At 38.3% G+C, this 16,776-nt stretch overlaps 1 protein-coding gene across 5 annotated transcripts in view; it reads right to left on the bottom strand.

Moving 5' to 3' along the window:
* The window catches only part of LOC117162679 (serine/threonine-protein phosphatase 2B catalytic subunit 2), a 232,535-nt gene that overhangs the window by 53,640 nt on the left and 162,119 nt on the right, over window positions 1–16,776 (bottom strand). For all 5 annotated transcript variants that reach the window (XM_076620755.1, XM_076620754.1, XM_076620757.1 and 2 more), the window contains exon 5: window positions 10,987–11,132. In XM_076620755.1, the coding sequence (XP_076476870.1) occupies window positions 10,987–11,132 (146 nt within the window). The remainder of the gene's footprint in view (window positions 1–10,986; window positions 11,133–16,776) is intronic.

The raw sequence follows: 16,776 nt of genomic DNA on the forward strand, positions 1-16,776 counted from the left end.
AGGAAACGACTCAAAGGGAATAAAAACGAGAGAAAAAATAAAGGGGAAACGGAAAAACACTCTTCCATCAGCCGGAGACAAGTACCAAGTTGCACAAAAAAGTACAGTAGTCTGTAAAAATCGTACACCATCCCTATCCTATTGGTTTCACAAAACGAAGAGATGTTGATCTCCAAGTTTCCTAAGTTTTGTATGTCAGATTTTTAAAAATTAGCAAATGGCTACTATTACCATTTTCAAAAAATACTTGTGTTCATTCATTATATATGCAACAATTGTGAAACAGAATTGGTCGCGATAAATAATTAAATAAAGTTATTTAGATAAAATTAAGTAGAACATTTCCGACAAATACGACTAGAAAAGTATCTTCGTTTGATGCTCCAAGTCTTTTGCACCGCATGATACATACAACTGGAATGGGGTGGCAAGAGGGAGAATTGGAAGAGAAGATTTGCATCTGTTCCGCCAGATTACGAGGTATTTCTCGTGGGAGAAACAGGGGTAGTTAACCCTCTTCTTTCAACAGCATCTCTTCGTTCATCGTACTCTTTTCTTTCAGCTGCAACAATCGTGTGGAATAAAGCAAATGGTGGTAGAAAGAAAGAAAGAATAAAAGAGCTGGAACCAGATGAAGTTCGACCGATTGAAAATATTTGTTGAGTATCCATAATAATTTGCATCGACGGCTATCGGTTGTTCCTCTTCGATATTTTAATGCCGCAGGAAAGACTTGAATCGTTCTATTCCGGGCCAGTTCCTCCACCAGCACCGGTATAATTTCAATAATCGTACAAATAAAATATTTGAAAGCCATCGTTTCACGAGTTTGACGGTTACAATATAAAATTTACTAGATTCTCGAAGTCTGACGCATCATCGTCCTCTTATCATTTAAACCACCCCCCTACGCACATACAAATACGCACTAAAAAGCAAATACTAGCTGTCAGTCTCCACTGTCACGTCCTTGAGAGTAATTTTACAGGACCTTCGCTTTAAACGAAACGTGCGAACACTTCAAACATTGCTTTTACCATAATATCTTTCATAAACCACGAAATTCCTTTTTTTCACCCCCTAACATCTGCCATTCACGAAACCATAAAATCTCCATCCCGCTGAAGAAAAGACGAGAAAAAAGAAAGAAAAGAATTCCTTTGTCTACGTCCCCCTTTAAACTGTCCACTTTCTTTCGCATTTCGCCCCTAGTTTCAAACACGAAATCGATCCTAACTTCTCTCGATCGAGTAATAACGAGGATCATTTATTTCCCTAGGCTAGGGAGGCGTTTCCATCTTCGTCGTCGGAGGTCTATGCAAAATATGCTCGAAATTCGAACGATAGGCGACTAGGGTGGCGAAGGACACCGGCGACTATGCAATATTTATCAGACCCCTTCTAACTCCTCTCCAACGTCGATACCATCCGCCTCTGTTATGTATTATTCCGCGTGCTTCTATGTAAAAGGTGGATTTTGCAACCGCGAGCAAGCGATATGAATACCAAATGTCGGTACTCGGCTACACGTTGCTCCTCGTCTTCCGCATTTACATGACCGACGATCTTCGAAAACTGGCCCGATAACAGCCTTCAAGTTTAGTTCTTCTAGCGTGGACAAAAGGATGAACGATTGCCTCTTACATCTATTTCGTACCTCTTCTACTAATTTACTTTCTCCTTCTCCTTTTAAATTTTATTTTGATTGCGATATTTAAGGGTAGACGAGCAACAAGCGTTTACACGAGTACCTGTTCCACCAATTTCGTTTCTTCTATTCTTTTTATTTTAATCGCGACATTTAATTGGAATCCATGTAACGTACTGTTCCTCCCGAAATCGAAAGATCTCTATAAAAATACAAATTTTCAAAACTCTAGCAAAATAATTGCCTTAAAAGAATCGTTTCCCTATTATCTCCAATCCATTCTCTGATATTCCCGAGTTTCCCTAAATACTCTTCCAAATTTTAATCGCGACATCTAATTTGGATCCATGTAACGTACTGTTCCTCCCGAAATCGAAAGATCTCTATAAAAATACAAATTTTCAAAACTCTAGCAAAGTAATTGCCTTAAAAGAATCGTTTCCCTATTATCTCCAATCCATTCTCTGATATTCCCGATTTTCCCTAAATACTCTTCCAAATTTTAATCGCGACATCTAATTTGGATCCATGTAACGTACTGTTCCTCCCGAAATCGAAAGATCTCGATAAAAATACAAATTTTCAAAACTCTAGCAAAATAATTGCCTTAAAAGAATCGTTTCCCTATTATCTCCAATCCATTCTCTGATATTCCCGATTTCCCCTAAATTCTCTTCAAAATAGTATAACACTCAAAACATTATCAATCAAGGAGTGTCTAACAAAGTTAAGTTCGTCACTGTAGCGAGCGAAAATTCGATACGATTCGACGTAGGAGGAAGTTTGCGATACACAACGCGCAACTGTAATAGCATGTTAATTACGTCGAATAGCGTTGATGTTTGCTGTACTCCTCCGTGCTTCCACGATTCTCCGTGTTTCTGTGTGTTAGCAACAACACCGTACATCGGATTGTTCGCGGTACAACGAGCAGGCTGCCTGTTAACCGGAAGCTGCACACATTCGTCGAAAGAATGAGAACCTTATCGAGGAAATAGTGTCAACCGCGTCTCAGTAAAGCAATGGCTTTCGATATCGCTAATTATCGTATCTCGTCGTACGTTTCAATCAATTTCGTCGATGTTTCGCGATGGAAACGTTTCGTATTTCGAAATCGACTGATGGTTCAAGGTCATATTATTGCAGGTTCTTTGTGTACCAAAGCGGCGATAAGATGCAGCAGGGTATGGAAGATATGGAGGAAATGGTGGGGGATAGAGTGAGAAACGTGTGGTGGGGAGACCGGCTGCAATGGCCTTGAACGAGGAATTGATTTTAGGCGTGCAATATCGTAGCTATGACGCGCGTGTCGTGATGGTTTCTGTGTCGATTTTTTGAGCAATTTAAGAACGGTATACTTCATCGGATGTTTATTTTGTTTATTATAAGTATACTAGAAAATGTGAAAGGAGGAATTGTAAAGAGATTAGGTTCCATATGAAACGAAAATCGCGTGATCGCAGATTTAAATCATTTTAATCAATTAGCACGAAAACACAGAACATCCATCTGCATTAATTTGCACCAATTTTTAAAAATCCGCCAATAGTTAAATCTACCTTGTACAAAATATAATGAATCAAGGGAGCGACTGAATATATCCACGTGAAGCTCTACAGTTCCACAATTAATAACTAACTTTCCACTGAATTTCTTAAAACTTACCAATAATTGACTGTACTTGAGAGATCTCAAATGCGAAGAAAAAGGGTCAAGATTAGAAGGTAAGAATCAGCTGAAAGAACGTATAAAGAAGGTAATGAGCGAAAGGCTGAAAACAAAAAGTTCGAAAGAAAGAGCCGAAGGAAATGACAAGGCCAGAGAGATGTAGACAACACGAGGAACTGTAAAAAGGACACGTTTACAGAAATGGCAACTGCAGGCTGGCAATATCAAGGGCGAATGTAACACAAGAGAATATGTAACAGTAGATGTAGCAAAAATTATAAACAAATTAAATGCGAAGCTATGACAGAATATCTAGACAACCGTGTTAAAAGCAACAGCCGAAAAAGAATCGCAAGGGTAAGATGCGGCAATTTAGAGGAATCGAGGAGATTTTAGTTAGAGGGAGATGAAAAAAAAAATGCAAATTATGCGATAATAGGGAAGAAAATCTGAAGCACTGTGTAACAGAGTGCAAAAAAATGAACAGCTTGAGAGAACAGCAATATGAAAGGAATTAGGAAAAAAAAATATTACCAAGGGGCTGCTAACCGGATTTATTCCTTAGAGAAAATGAGAAACAAAAGTGCAAACCCACGCCAAAGCTAGCGATAAATAACGTATATGTATATTTATAATTCACAGGTGTCGTGAAGTAGAGGTAGGATATTAATCTATAATTCATAAGTACGTATGTGAAGGTTCGGATGGACGAATGTTTCGAAATTGTAATGCCAAGTCCTTTTCGAAGCCGCAGTGGCCGAAATTAATAAATATTAATATATATAGGACAGTGAGATGTTTCCCGAGTAAAAAGCAGTGTATTATGCAGAGTTCATTTTACAGACCATACCGTGTGCCCGGTATTTTACGTACCGTGCCTTACGACCGTGTCATTAAAAATTGCTTATTATACGTACACATGTATAATAATTAGTCTTAAATACGATACAGTTAGAAAAATTCCAGCAAATAAAAAGATTGAAGTTCAGCATCTTTAGTTAAACTCGCAAGCTTCTTTGCTCGGAAAAGTGTCTCAGGTTTCGCGAAAAGAGGGAACTTCCTCCCGTGGGACAAGTTTTAACGACGCTTATAAAAGTGGTTGCCGTGCGCCGAATGCACGGACGGAAACGGATGTGCCCTTTTTATTTCTCTCTCGCCACACTGTACGTGACCGGAGAATAACGTCGGAAACTTCCAACCGACCAGCCCAAGACTTTTCCTCCTCCTTCTATTTCGTGGTCTTTATTCTCGATTTTTCTTCTGCTTTTCCAAGCCAGAGCCTGGAACCGGTGTTCGACGTGCCTCTATACGTGTAGCGTTATTACGGCGAATTTCCTAAGAGCGTGTTACGCGGCACGCATAGGTACACGCCAGGCCGCAATGGCGATTAAGTTAATAGCAGCAGCCGATAGCACGCGGGTCCTGCCGCTATTTAAAGCACAAACTGCAGCGTTGCGGCTGATAAAATGCACCAGGCGTTGTTCCACGGATTCGAGGGCCCCGTCGATGCGTCACGAGCCTGATCGAGCTTTTCAGACCGGCGATCGAAAGCAATTTTTGCAACGAGCAGCCAGTAGAAGCATAGAGAATGGTCGAAGAGGGAAGTTCATCGTGTTACGTTCTTCCGGTTATTTTCGATTTCGTTATATTTTTCTATCGTTAAAAGAAATCTCCAAGTTTGGACAAAATATGGAAGAGGTCTTCTTGTTGGCATTTCAATTTTGCCTGAAACGTCTCCTTCAAATTCTTTTTCTTTTCTAAAATAAGGGCAAGATCGAGGCATAAAAGTTTATAGCAGAGTTAAGCGTGTTTAGAGATCGATCTTTCATACCGAACGTTGCTACAAATAAGCTCACGCTCTCTTTTTCTCCCAAAATTTGTCTGAAGCCGAGCGTGCCCTCGATAGAAGATAAAATCGAAAACCGCAAAAAAGATTGCCAAAGATATCAATAAGAAATGTTAGAAATTTGCGATAAACTCCGTCAATTTGGACGATAGAGGCTATGATTCCAGCGATCAAAAGCAATTTTCGCAACGAATCAACACAAGCACCGGGAACGATCGAGCAGGAGAAAATTCAAAGAGGATGAACGAAGCGTATGGGAACGGTTTTACGGGCTTTCGCGTCTCAAAGGATCGACGATATCATCCTACTGGGACTGTCAATTTCCATATCAAGCGTGTCGGTTCCTGGCGCCTGTAAAATCGCTCGAAAATAAAACATTGGATTACCACGGTTCGATGTCGAATCGCGAAAGCGGATCACGGAATACTTGCTGGCTTTTGGCGAAGTATACCGCGGCGAAGGATATCGCGAAACACGCTTGGAATTTCTTATCTGTGGCTTTATGATGCGCGCTGATGAAACCTCGTGAATAAATATTAAAAGCTGCCGCGGGACAATCGCGTCGATCGTCTCTCGTCGCTTTTCTCGCTGACCCGCAACACAAAGAATCAAGTTAATTGCCTTCGTTCTTCGTCTGTCTCGAAATTATTATTCAAAGACGGCTGGCAGCTTTGCCTGTTTCAGAACGGTTCTTCCGGCTCGAGAATTCGTTTCCTTTGGCGGTTCAGACGTTCTTAGGTAGTTCCTTTGAGGATGCTTCATAGTTTGATTGCGTTAAATGAATATTCGCAACGAGATGTAAGACGGGTGAAATTAGGGGTTGCTGAACGTCGTTCCTCCGCTATGGAAATTGTTTCAGGTCTTCTAGAGTTTTGGATATTTGGCTGGAATTTTACTCGTTTAATTCTCTCGGTGTTACCTTACATAGATTTTGAGAAGTACGGACGATGGTATTAACGTTAGAAGATTCTATTTCTTGTTTCGGAATTGATCTTTCAACTGGAAGATTCGGTTCCTTTGTAAGTTAAAGTGTTCTCAGGTAATTCCTTCGAGGATGTTTCGTAGTTTGTGATTGTGTTAAATGAATATTCACGACCAGATGTAAGATGCGTGAAATTACCAGTTGTTCAAGATCGTACCTCCACCGTGGAAATAATTTCACATTTTCTAGAGTTTTGAATATTCGGCTGAAACTTTGTCCGTTTAATTCTCTCGGTGTTACCTTACATAGATCTCGAGAAGAACAGACGATGGTATCAATATGACAAAATCCTATTTCTTGTTCCACAATTGATCTTTCAACTGGAAGATTCGCTTCCTTTGGTGGTTGAAATGTTCTCAGGTAGTTCCTTCGAGGATCTATAATTTGATCGGGTTAACGTATGGAATATTCATGACGAGATACAAGTTAGATGAAATTAGATGGTACTCAAGGTCGTTCCTCCAATATGCAAATTATCTGTAATTATCTATAGTTTGTTTCGTTGGAACTTCACTCAGAAGGGAGACGTACGTTGTATAAACGTTTCCCTGTCAAACGAATATCGAACAACATTTGTGTTCTCGAGTTAGCGAAATTCTGTGCATCGCCTTCGATATGTTTGACACAGTTCACGCGACAACAAGCAGACAGAACAATTTTCCGCGGTTACCAAGAGCCACTCCGATTAAGTTAGCTGGTCTTAAGCATGTTGCAGCGAATGGATCGGTGCGGTGAATAGAACAGCGATTGAATAGCGAGCAACTAGGTATTCGCGTACCACGAAATCCTCTCGTGTCATTGAACTCTATCAACATTCCGCCACATAAATCCACGTAAATCGACATCACCCAACATTCCTCTGTCTTTCACGAAAACTGCATCAACTAGAATCGAACGACAAACAACTTTCTCTCATTTATCTTCACGAATCTTAAACTTGCAAGATTAAAATTACTGCCATGCTCAGAAAATACTACTTGCATTTCGATAAGGAATAAAATATTTCTAACAATTTTTATGAATTTTACGCTTGTCATACTCGTATTCTTTTCTTTGTGCTAAACGCAATCGAATAATAAGAAAATCAAGAAGTTCGAGAAGTTTAATCCTTGTGAAAGTAACTTTTAGATTACATGTGCCGTTTAAAAAATTACAACCTACTTTCAATGTATTTCTATTCGAAATTTCACGTATTACAATACGTAATATTATGTCGTCACGTTATTTTTTCCATTATTAAGAGAGAAACTCGTTTCTTTTGTTATTTCCGCGATCAAAACTACCTTCCGATTCGAGAAATCTTATTTTTCCAATTGCAAATTACAAAAAAGGACACAACCGAACAACGAGCGAGCTGCAACGATTTTCACGTGTCTTCGATTCCTATTAAAATTTCCTATTGAATAAGTATCGATTGCCGCTCGAAAATTTCAAATGCTATATCAGCTGCTATTGGATAAGGAGAAGATGAAAACTCGATGCTGGATTTACTGAGATCCAATCGGTAGAACAACTCGCATAGGTCTTTCCACCGAGTTGAACCGAGCGTCGGGAAAAGTCGCGTCGCGGAAGTACAAACAGGATTTCGCCGCCGTTTTCCGAGGAATCTCATTCCGGGACGAGTGTATCTTTACGAGTGTCGCGGAAATAAAAATCCCCGGAACCTTTCGTGTAACGAGGAAACAGGATACCGCGACGCTTGTACGATTTTTTCGAAAACATTGAAACACATCGTCAACGCGACGTTTTATTCTTATTTTTCTATCGAATGTTTGAATATCATTTTTCGACAATTTTCTACATTACGAAGCAGAATGAAAGCGTTTCGTTGATACGTTTCACGAGCGAAAACGAGGTGAAAATTCTATACGAACATGGCCATAAGCATAAAGTTTTATTGAAAAGTTAACGGTGTATTTTAAAATGACGGATTTTGTCAATGCAAGAAGATTGACGTTGATGGACAATTTATTCTCGAACGTAGTAAATTGTTATTTTGTATTATATTAACTTCGGCTCCAGAACGTTTGTATCTTTGCCATTGTTACAGACAAGTATAATAGTCTATCAGTGTACCTGATAATTTCACATACGCGCACACTCATGCCATTTATACGGCTATGGTTGTATTACTGGTTGAATAGTAATTATTTTTAAATTATTTGGTAAATTGAGAAACTTTTATATCGATATTATATCGTCGCGTGATAAACATTAATGTGATATAGATATTTATTTTGGCCGTGTACATTTTTGTTCGTTCAAGTGTTTTACAATTGCCGATGCTCTATTTTTCGAAAAATCTAATTAAATTTCTCGACTAAATTATAGCAATCACATCGAAATTTAGACTGTTGACAGTCCATGATCCGTATTTAACGCGTGATATTGTATTTTAAAATGTCGCGTCAGTCTTTATCAATGAAAATATAATAATTAAAAATAGTAAGCTTTTAACAATAAATGAAAAATTATATTTTATACTTCCTTCCAAGAAATGTTTATTTTACATTATATTAAAAGCAATCCTATAAACGTGGTATTCGTATTTCACATTCATTCGCGTCATGGTATTTTAACGTGGAATTTTTAGCAGTTTATATATACGTTTATATTTCCATATTCATTTTATTTTTATTCATAGAAAATATCGACGTCGCTCGTCAGGCAAATTCTCGGCCGTTATGTTCGCTGTATAATGTTCGCGTAAACGTTCGCGTAAACGTTCACGGGAACGTTACTTTGCGTAATGTACAGAGGAATTCTACGCAATAATATGCAGAAACATAAAATTAATTAAACATGCATTAATCGTTGCTGAGCAAATTCCAAAGCGAATTATTCTGTTTTCTACACTCGAGTGCGTAATATCCTGTAACGATTAAACGCGTCAGGAAGCATCGACGTTAATAGAATATTAATATGTTACGGTTAGATCCGGCATTAATATTCATTTGAAACGGACTCGTAAAATATCGCGTTGTCGGTATTAATTAGCTTCGCGATTTATATAAGCGATCGAGATCCACTGTTGGTCCAGGGATACGTATTAAATTAATCATCTCTTTAATAACTAGGAGTGTCAGCTATCGATTTGAACGTTTGATCGGTAGATGGACGTACTATGACTCATGAAAGTATAATACTTTGATCGCTTGTATCATAGCAAACTTTTATGAATATCGTGCGTCGATCTTAGATCTCGCTGAAAACCTTTGCATATCTACGAGCCTAACAAGACGAAGCAGTAAAATTTCTGCAATCTTGGATTTCTACTAAAAGTTAATCCAAAATCTTCATAATCCTAAATGTCATATTTAAAAAGCTACAATTTCCATACGTGTAGATTTCTCATAAAAATCGTAGATTTCTTTTCACACTATTGAATTTCTAGAAGGCTATCAAACTGAAGCGCTAGAATTCTTACAATCTTGGATTTCTAACAAAATAATTCGGATTTTTCATAGCCCTAATCGTGTCACCTACGATTCCTGTAGCTCTAGATTTCTCGTAAAAATCTTCGATCTCTTCTAAAGCTTTCGAGTCTCTACAAACCCAACGAATCGGAGCCCCAAAGTTTTTGCAATTTTGAATTTCAAACAACTAAATCTAGAATTTCCATAATTTTAGACTTCATACAAAAGCTGCAACATCAGGTATCCGATAAAGACGTTTGAATTGCGCCAACAAACAGTAGAAGATTATTCGACAGTTGAAAAATGTTCTGTAGGTTACATAGATAATAGCAAGTTAGGGGAAAAGAAGAGAAGAGTATTTCCTCTGACAAATTGGCAAGCAAGAGACGCGTGAACGTGTAGCATTGGTGTGTACTCGCTGCGTCAAGGTGGACACTGCTTAGGTGAACGATCGATAGAGCAGGTGGCAGCACATCGGTTGCCTGCTCTGTTTCCGGTACTCCGATACTCTACACAGGCCAGGCTCCAATAACACTCGTGTCGTCCGCTTGACAGGCGACTTGGTCGTTTACGAAAATTCGCCCATCGATTGAATCCTGCTCTCGACAGTGAAAAATTTCGCGGCTAGGAAACCGACCAACGAATCCGTCGACAACCGTTAAAAAAACAGGAGACTTAGAGAAGCTTCGAATGTATTTTGAATCATTTACGAATTTAACTCCTCAACGATAAACCTCAAAAATTTAAAAACGAACGTAGAAGACTTTAATGCTGGAGGAAGGAGACTCTTAAAAAGAATATTTTATAGTAATAATAATAATAAAATATTGCAACCAATAGTTTAATGTAATAATATAGAAAGTGTTTTGTTAATTTGTAATCAGCTCCTTGCTTTCGATTTTTCCTAAATTTAATTTTTCCTGACAATTTAAGTAGTAACGAAAATTACAAGAGAGATAGTCCGGATTCGACATTATACAAATCTCTTTCAAGACCGTTTTTCTACTCCGCATATCTTATCGATAATTCGAGAAATCGATACAAATTACCAAAATTCTTTTTTAATGGAACGAGAATGTAATGAAAACCGGAATGAAAATTCACTCATCTACAATCGGAATTCTGTTTGCTTGTGAAAAGGAAGATTCTGCAACGCAACAGTAGGATAATAAATAAAAAATAAAACGGGAATAAAGAATGCACAATGTCAACAAATTCTTTCAAATAATCCAAATAATTCTAGGAACCTCGTCGAATCCAACGCGTCAAATCTTCGCGTCGATGAATCTAATTACGTTACATCTCTACGTTATTATTTCTATCAAGAAATCAACGCTTCGTTCGCTCTTAATACGCAATATGCGAATGAAAGAGACTCTGTACGTCGTTTCATCAATAGGAATATTTCAATGAACGTTCTACTCACTTTGCGTATGTCTTCTAGATTGTGAATTTCCGGCGAGAGTCCACCGTGCACACAGAGGAACTGTTGGTTCATGAGGGCCGCTAGCGGTAGACAGTCAAACGCATCCATGCAAGCGTCGTACACCCTCTCCGAGTATTTTATTTTACCTGAAAAGCAGAAAAGAGGACATGGTCGTCAGAACGAGGAACGATCAGCCTCGGTAGTTGGCGATTCACGTGTCGCTAAAACGCTATTCGATACGCTCGATTGTTTCGTTCTCAGCCTTTTTATACGTAGCTCTGGATGCTCTTTGTATGTCGACAAGTAACGTGAATAGGATGAGAGTGAATAGAAAGAAACGGAGAGGGGGGAAAAAAGGTAGACGCGGGAGGAAAAAGTTGCTCTTCGAAATTGACTGGCTGTCACGATTCGGAATATTATTGTCTATAGAGCAAGGAATCTTTGAGGTCTCTACGCGTTTCACATCGTTTGTGTTGAATTATTCAGACAGAAAGTTAATTCATCTGGTATTAATGAATCAAAGTCGGGCAATTTATTCGTTTAATGTATTTCTCGCTTTTAGAGGTTTGATGGAATTTTATGTTTTAATGGAGGAACGTGTAATTTGGTTTTTAGAAAAACTACGAGATAAAAGAAAGGTAAATCGAATGTTTGTTTGGGATTGGGGATGTTCTTTTTAGTTTTAATGCTAGCCATGTTCGCTATTAAAAAAATTACACGTCCTTTTCAAACCCCGAGGGTCTATAAAATATCTATGAAAAATTATGAATAAATTATTTTGCTCCGTCAGTTCCACTTTGAAACCTCACCCTCGCACCATTTCGAATACCAAGAACCTTTTTTCCTCCCTCCACACAAACGAGCCAAAGTCACCCTCTTTCTCAAAGAAAATGTTCTTCACGCGTCGATTATTTCGGAGGTGGTGTGAAAAGTCTAGGCCCAGATTTTTCACTGCAGCCAGATACTTTTTTAATGGCCACACGTCAACTTTTGTCGCTTGCCAGCTACAAAGGAGCATGGGACGGGTATCCTCTTTTCCAGGAGGCGGAAGAAAAGGTCGGGGAGAGCAGATAAAAAAAGAAAAGGGAAGAAAAGTCTCTGGAGAGCAATAAAGAAGGGCTGCAAGGTAGACGGGCCATGGAACCTCCGTGCAGATTTCCGTGTGCACGTGCGTGAGGACATCGTAAAAGGGAGGACGAATTCAAGGATCGTTTCTTGTACCCAGCCACCGTATGTCCACCGAGAATAATAAATCCCTCTATAGAGGAATTTTCGTTGCCTCGAGTGAAAAGTGAAGCCAAAAGGGAAAACTTAACCGTTTCATAGAATAGAAAGAGTTGGGATCTCTTTTTGTCATGTTTGGCTTCTTGAATTAACTGGGTTTTCTGAGTTTTTCTCTTAATATTTCAATCCTCCTTTATGTTTATTTATTTCTTATTTTTATTTCTTATTTTTGAAGAAATAAATTGGAGATTAATAAATAGCTAAAAATAAGTATAAAATAATAAATAATGAAATATAAAGTATTGTTGAAGAGGGGAATTAGAAATTGAAGATTATATCTTCTTAATTTGTCAGTTTGATCTGTCCGTTTGAAAAGTGAGTAAACAAAAATTTAACAACAGGTAAAACCAGATAAAAATTAAGTAAATTACTATTATCGAGATTTTTAAATGTTTTGAAATATTTAAAAGTTCGAATACTTCCGTATGCTATCGTACATTCAGAGTTGTGAAAAATTAATGAAAAAGCTTTCAAACCTCATATCACTGGAAATCTTTGTACCAATAAAACATCCAACATCCGGCAGCCGCCCCATTCTGCCTCGATCAACAACTTTCTTTATCTTCCTCTCTATTTACTTTTTAAAACAAGCTTTCTAAACATCTAAAACAATCGAACCTAAGACCTCCATTAAAAGAGCCATCCGTTACAAACTTCCAGGTGTCCCTCGGAACTCTTCAACTCTCTAAATCCACTAACCGACTTCCGGCTCGATTCTGTCTTCTAAACTCCACTTTTCTAACGTTCTCCCTTCGTTTAACGTCTGTAACAACGATCGAAACGATTTTCCTCGCTGAAAGATTCGATCCTAGAGCAAATTCGAGATCTGTTCGGTTGAGATCCCAAGTATCAGCCACGAGAAACGATCTGTCCAGCTTCAACGTCGACAAATCTTCAGACAGGTTGTCCAAAGGATTCCAAGGGAGGTCGTTTTATTGACAGGAAATTCTTCTTGTTCGTCAAGACAGGAAGTTGGATCGGAGGCTGAACTCGACGGTCTCTTTGAGGCTAACAACAACGTTTCCACACTTTGTCCGTCTACTCGACGAATCTACTGTTGACATAATTCAACAGTCGACATAGTCGACATAATTCAAGTTAATATATGAATTTATTACATCCTTGTTCGATGATGTCTGACCAGTTAACTGGGTTCGACGTGTATACACGTTAATCCAGAGCTTCGTTTCGATACGTTTAACGTGTATACTCGTCGTGTGAAATAAAAGATTACCATTGACTATAAAAACTGAAAATTACGTTTTATTGACAGCAAGTCCTTCTTGTTCTCTTGTATACTCGTCGTGTGAAATAAAAGATTATCATTTACTATAAAAACTCACAATTCTAGTAAAAATTAATACAAATAACATTTAGTGGCACGTTTGCTTTTTTTGCGAAAAACCTATTATGTATTTTATAAAAAAAAAGTTTCATTATTTGATTATTCTCTTTGGTATATCAGTTATGGTCCGTATAATCTATGGCTTTTTATAAATTGAGTTGTTTATTTTCCCCAATGAATCCCCATTTTTGTGCTATGCTGCGTATATCGGTTATCCCCCAAATTGTTTTGTGTACTTGTTGACTTTATTATCCTTTGGCAATTTTTCAGTTTTTAATAACAATAGCCTTTTCAACGACGAATTATTAATGTTTTATCGAATATAAATATAATCCTTCCTCGATTTGCTTTGCTTCTTTCGTAAAATTTATAATAGGAGCATTCGGCCTGCGTTCGACGTGTAAACTCGTCGTCGATAGATTCTAACTACGACCCCTTAAAAGCTTTTTGAAACTAAACTCCGCAGCTAACAGGATAATTGACGATGTCATCTCGAATGCTGGAGATTAGGTTAATTTTGATTAATGATAATACATCACGTTGTTTATTTTTATTTACTTTTTTATCTACTTTGTATCATTGTATGTGTTGTTACTTTATAAGTTACATTTACGTATTATTTTATCAAACTAGTCTTTTTAGTTTATTTTTCGTTTTATCGCTATAAAAATAAATATCTTAGGCTTCTGATAACAATGAGAGTCGCTTCACGTTCTTTTTACCTTTCATGGACTAACATACTGGAACAACAAACCTCTGTTTAACACTTCGACGGTCGCTACTGCGTAAACGTGATTTTGCTCTGCCACCTGTCGTCCGCTGTCGTCATGTTTATGCTCTTTTTTGCAATTTATTCGGCGCGCCGATGACGAATGATTCCTAGATTCGATCGTGTTCTATCAGAGTGAAACGATTTAAAAATACACTGAAAATACCAGCAATTTGTGAGCCTAACGATCCACTGATAGAGACTGGCGAGAAAACAATTTATTATTCAAATTTCTGTAACTATATGGGAAACAAACAGATAAATAAGTCAGGAAATAAATAAATAAATTCATATATAATGCATAAGTGAAAAATATTTAAGATAATATGATAAAGATTTGATTAGTGAAGATGACTTTTTCAAAAAATGTATCATAATTATGCAATAATAAATTGAGCCAGTAAAGTGCCAGTTGGCAGTGAAATTTACGCCCGTCAAAGTGTTAAGTATAATATGATTAAAGCGATAGGATGAAAGTGTAGATTAATCTTGTCAGAAATTGCGACCTGTTTCTAACAACGACGAAGAAAAGAATCACAGAAAGTTCTAGTCTCGACAGAATTATCAAAATTGATATTTCGTTGTCGACAGTATACAACAGGGAACAGCAGGGAAATCTAAGGGGAAAAAGGGAATTCGAAGTTCGTTGTATCGTTTCAAGCAAATAAAATTCTTACTTTCCTGAAATCGTTGTACTTGCTATCGTTTCTGTTTAATTATATCTTTTGAAAGAGAAGCCAGAGAGACATTTCAAAGATTCTCGTTTAATTAGAATCACCTAAGACTAGAACGTAGAATGAAATCAACGGTTCACGAACAGCCAAAATAGACCGGCGATAAACGTGTCGAATGTAGAGAACTGCGAATCTTGATTATTACGTTGGTTGGTTGTCTGGTTCTTGTTAATTGCACATGGTTCGTAATATCATCCTTGCCAACACGCTTCTACACGCTCCTCCTGCTCAGCTCGGCCTCCTTTCTCGCTCACGCTTCTCTCGTTGTATTAACGAGCAGATCGAGTTCCGTCTCCTTGACTTTCTTTTGATACCAGTCAGACATTGCGCTGGGACACTCCAGAAAGCTCATTTGCGAGCTTTTGACCCGAATAAATAAGTCAAGAACGAAACGATTGCGAGTTTCGTCGCGGCATCATCGCCGAACAACCCTCGTTCTGGCCGTGTGTTTCACCACTTTGTTCGTTCAACGTGCAGCGAACATGGAAACGGCGTGCTTCCGCAATGGATTCGAGCGAATCGAAGAAACGAGAATTGCAATATCGTTGATTTCGACCCCGCCTTTCTTTGGTAATAATCGACGAAATACGTAACATTTCTTTTGAAATGATTTAAATCGAGAAATCATTCGGTTTGAGAATTTGTTAAATGAGAGACGGGACGTTGGAATTTTCTTTCGAAATTATTAAAGTTGATGGAACGAAATTAGAAAAGAATTATTGAAATTAAGGATTCGCAATTGTTTGGGCAATTTCTAGATTACAATTTGCTTGATTTGTGTGGAAAGGATGGCTAAATTTTGTAGCGCGACAGGAAATTCATAGGAATTTTCAAGAATATTATTTCAAGTTCTTTGGAGATATTTTTAACGTAAAATACGTTCTCTCTGTGCCGTAACTAAGAAACGAATGATCAACAACCCGTTCTTCCATGAAATATTCCTATATTTCATTCCTATCTTCCCATCGTTCCACATTTTATTCCTCATTTCATATCGCGCTATGCACATCTCTGTTTGAAAATGAACTCACAATCCATTACAAGATTATAAAATCCTGATCGCGATGGAGCCGCATAAATCCAAAGGATTCAGTTTCATCCAGTGCACGATCATCCAGTTTCATTGGAGTTAGAAATCGAATGATTCGGTCTTTGACCTTAACCTGATTCCAAATCGACACGGTTAAAATCGCGAACGTAACACAGTGGCGGGTTAACACGAGCCTCGTAAATACACGCGGCTTGACCCAGTATCGGACAATTTTCCAAGGATCGATACGGTTTTCCACGGGCCGCCTCCGCTGCGCCACGCAGAGAGCCTCGAGATATCGCTGATTGCACGCGGAAACTCTCGGATCCTGCAATTCCACGAAGATCGCGCGAGAACCTCCAGTCGAAGCTACCTGAATAAATGGTCCCTGGACCTGGAGATCCCGGATCCGCGATAATTTCGTCGGATCACGAATGCTCACGACAGTTTGACGTGTTCCGTGGCGAAATGGAATTTCGCCGAGGAATCTCGCTGGATTTCCGGGCTTAGAGAAGCAGATACGGGTAGCTGAAAGTATTATTTTGTTGGATTTTCGGTGAATGGGAGAGATGGAAATGTGTATGTTTGTGCTTGACAGTGAAACGGGAAATAGAAATATTTTTTGCAT

Source organism: Bombus vancouverensis, chromosome 8 (genome assembly GCF_051014615.1).
Source record: "Bombus vancouverensis nearcticus chromosome 8, iyBomVanc1_principal, whole genome shotgun sequence".
Classification (NCBI taxonomy): Eukaryota; Metazoa; Arthropoda; class Insecta; order Hymenoptera; family Apidae; genus Bombus; species Bombus vancouverensis.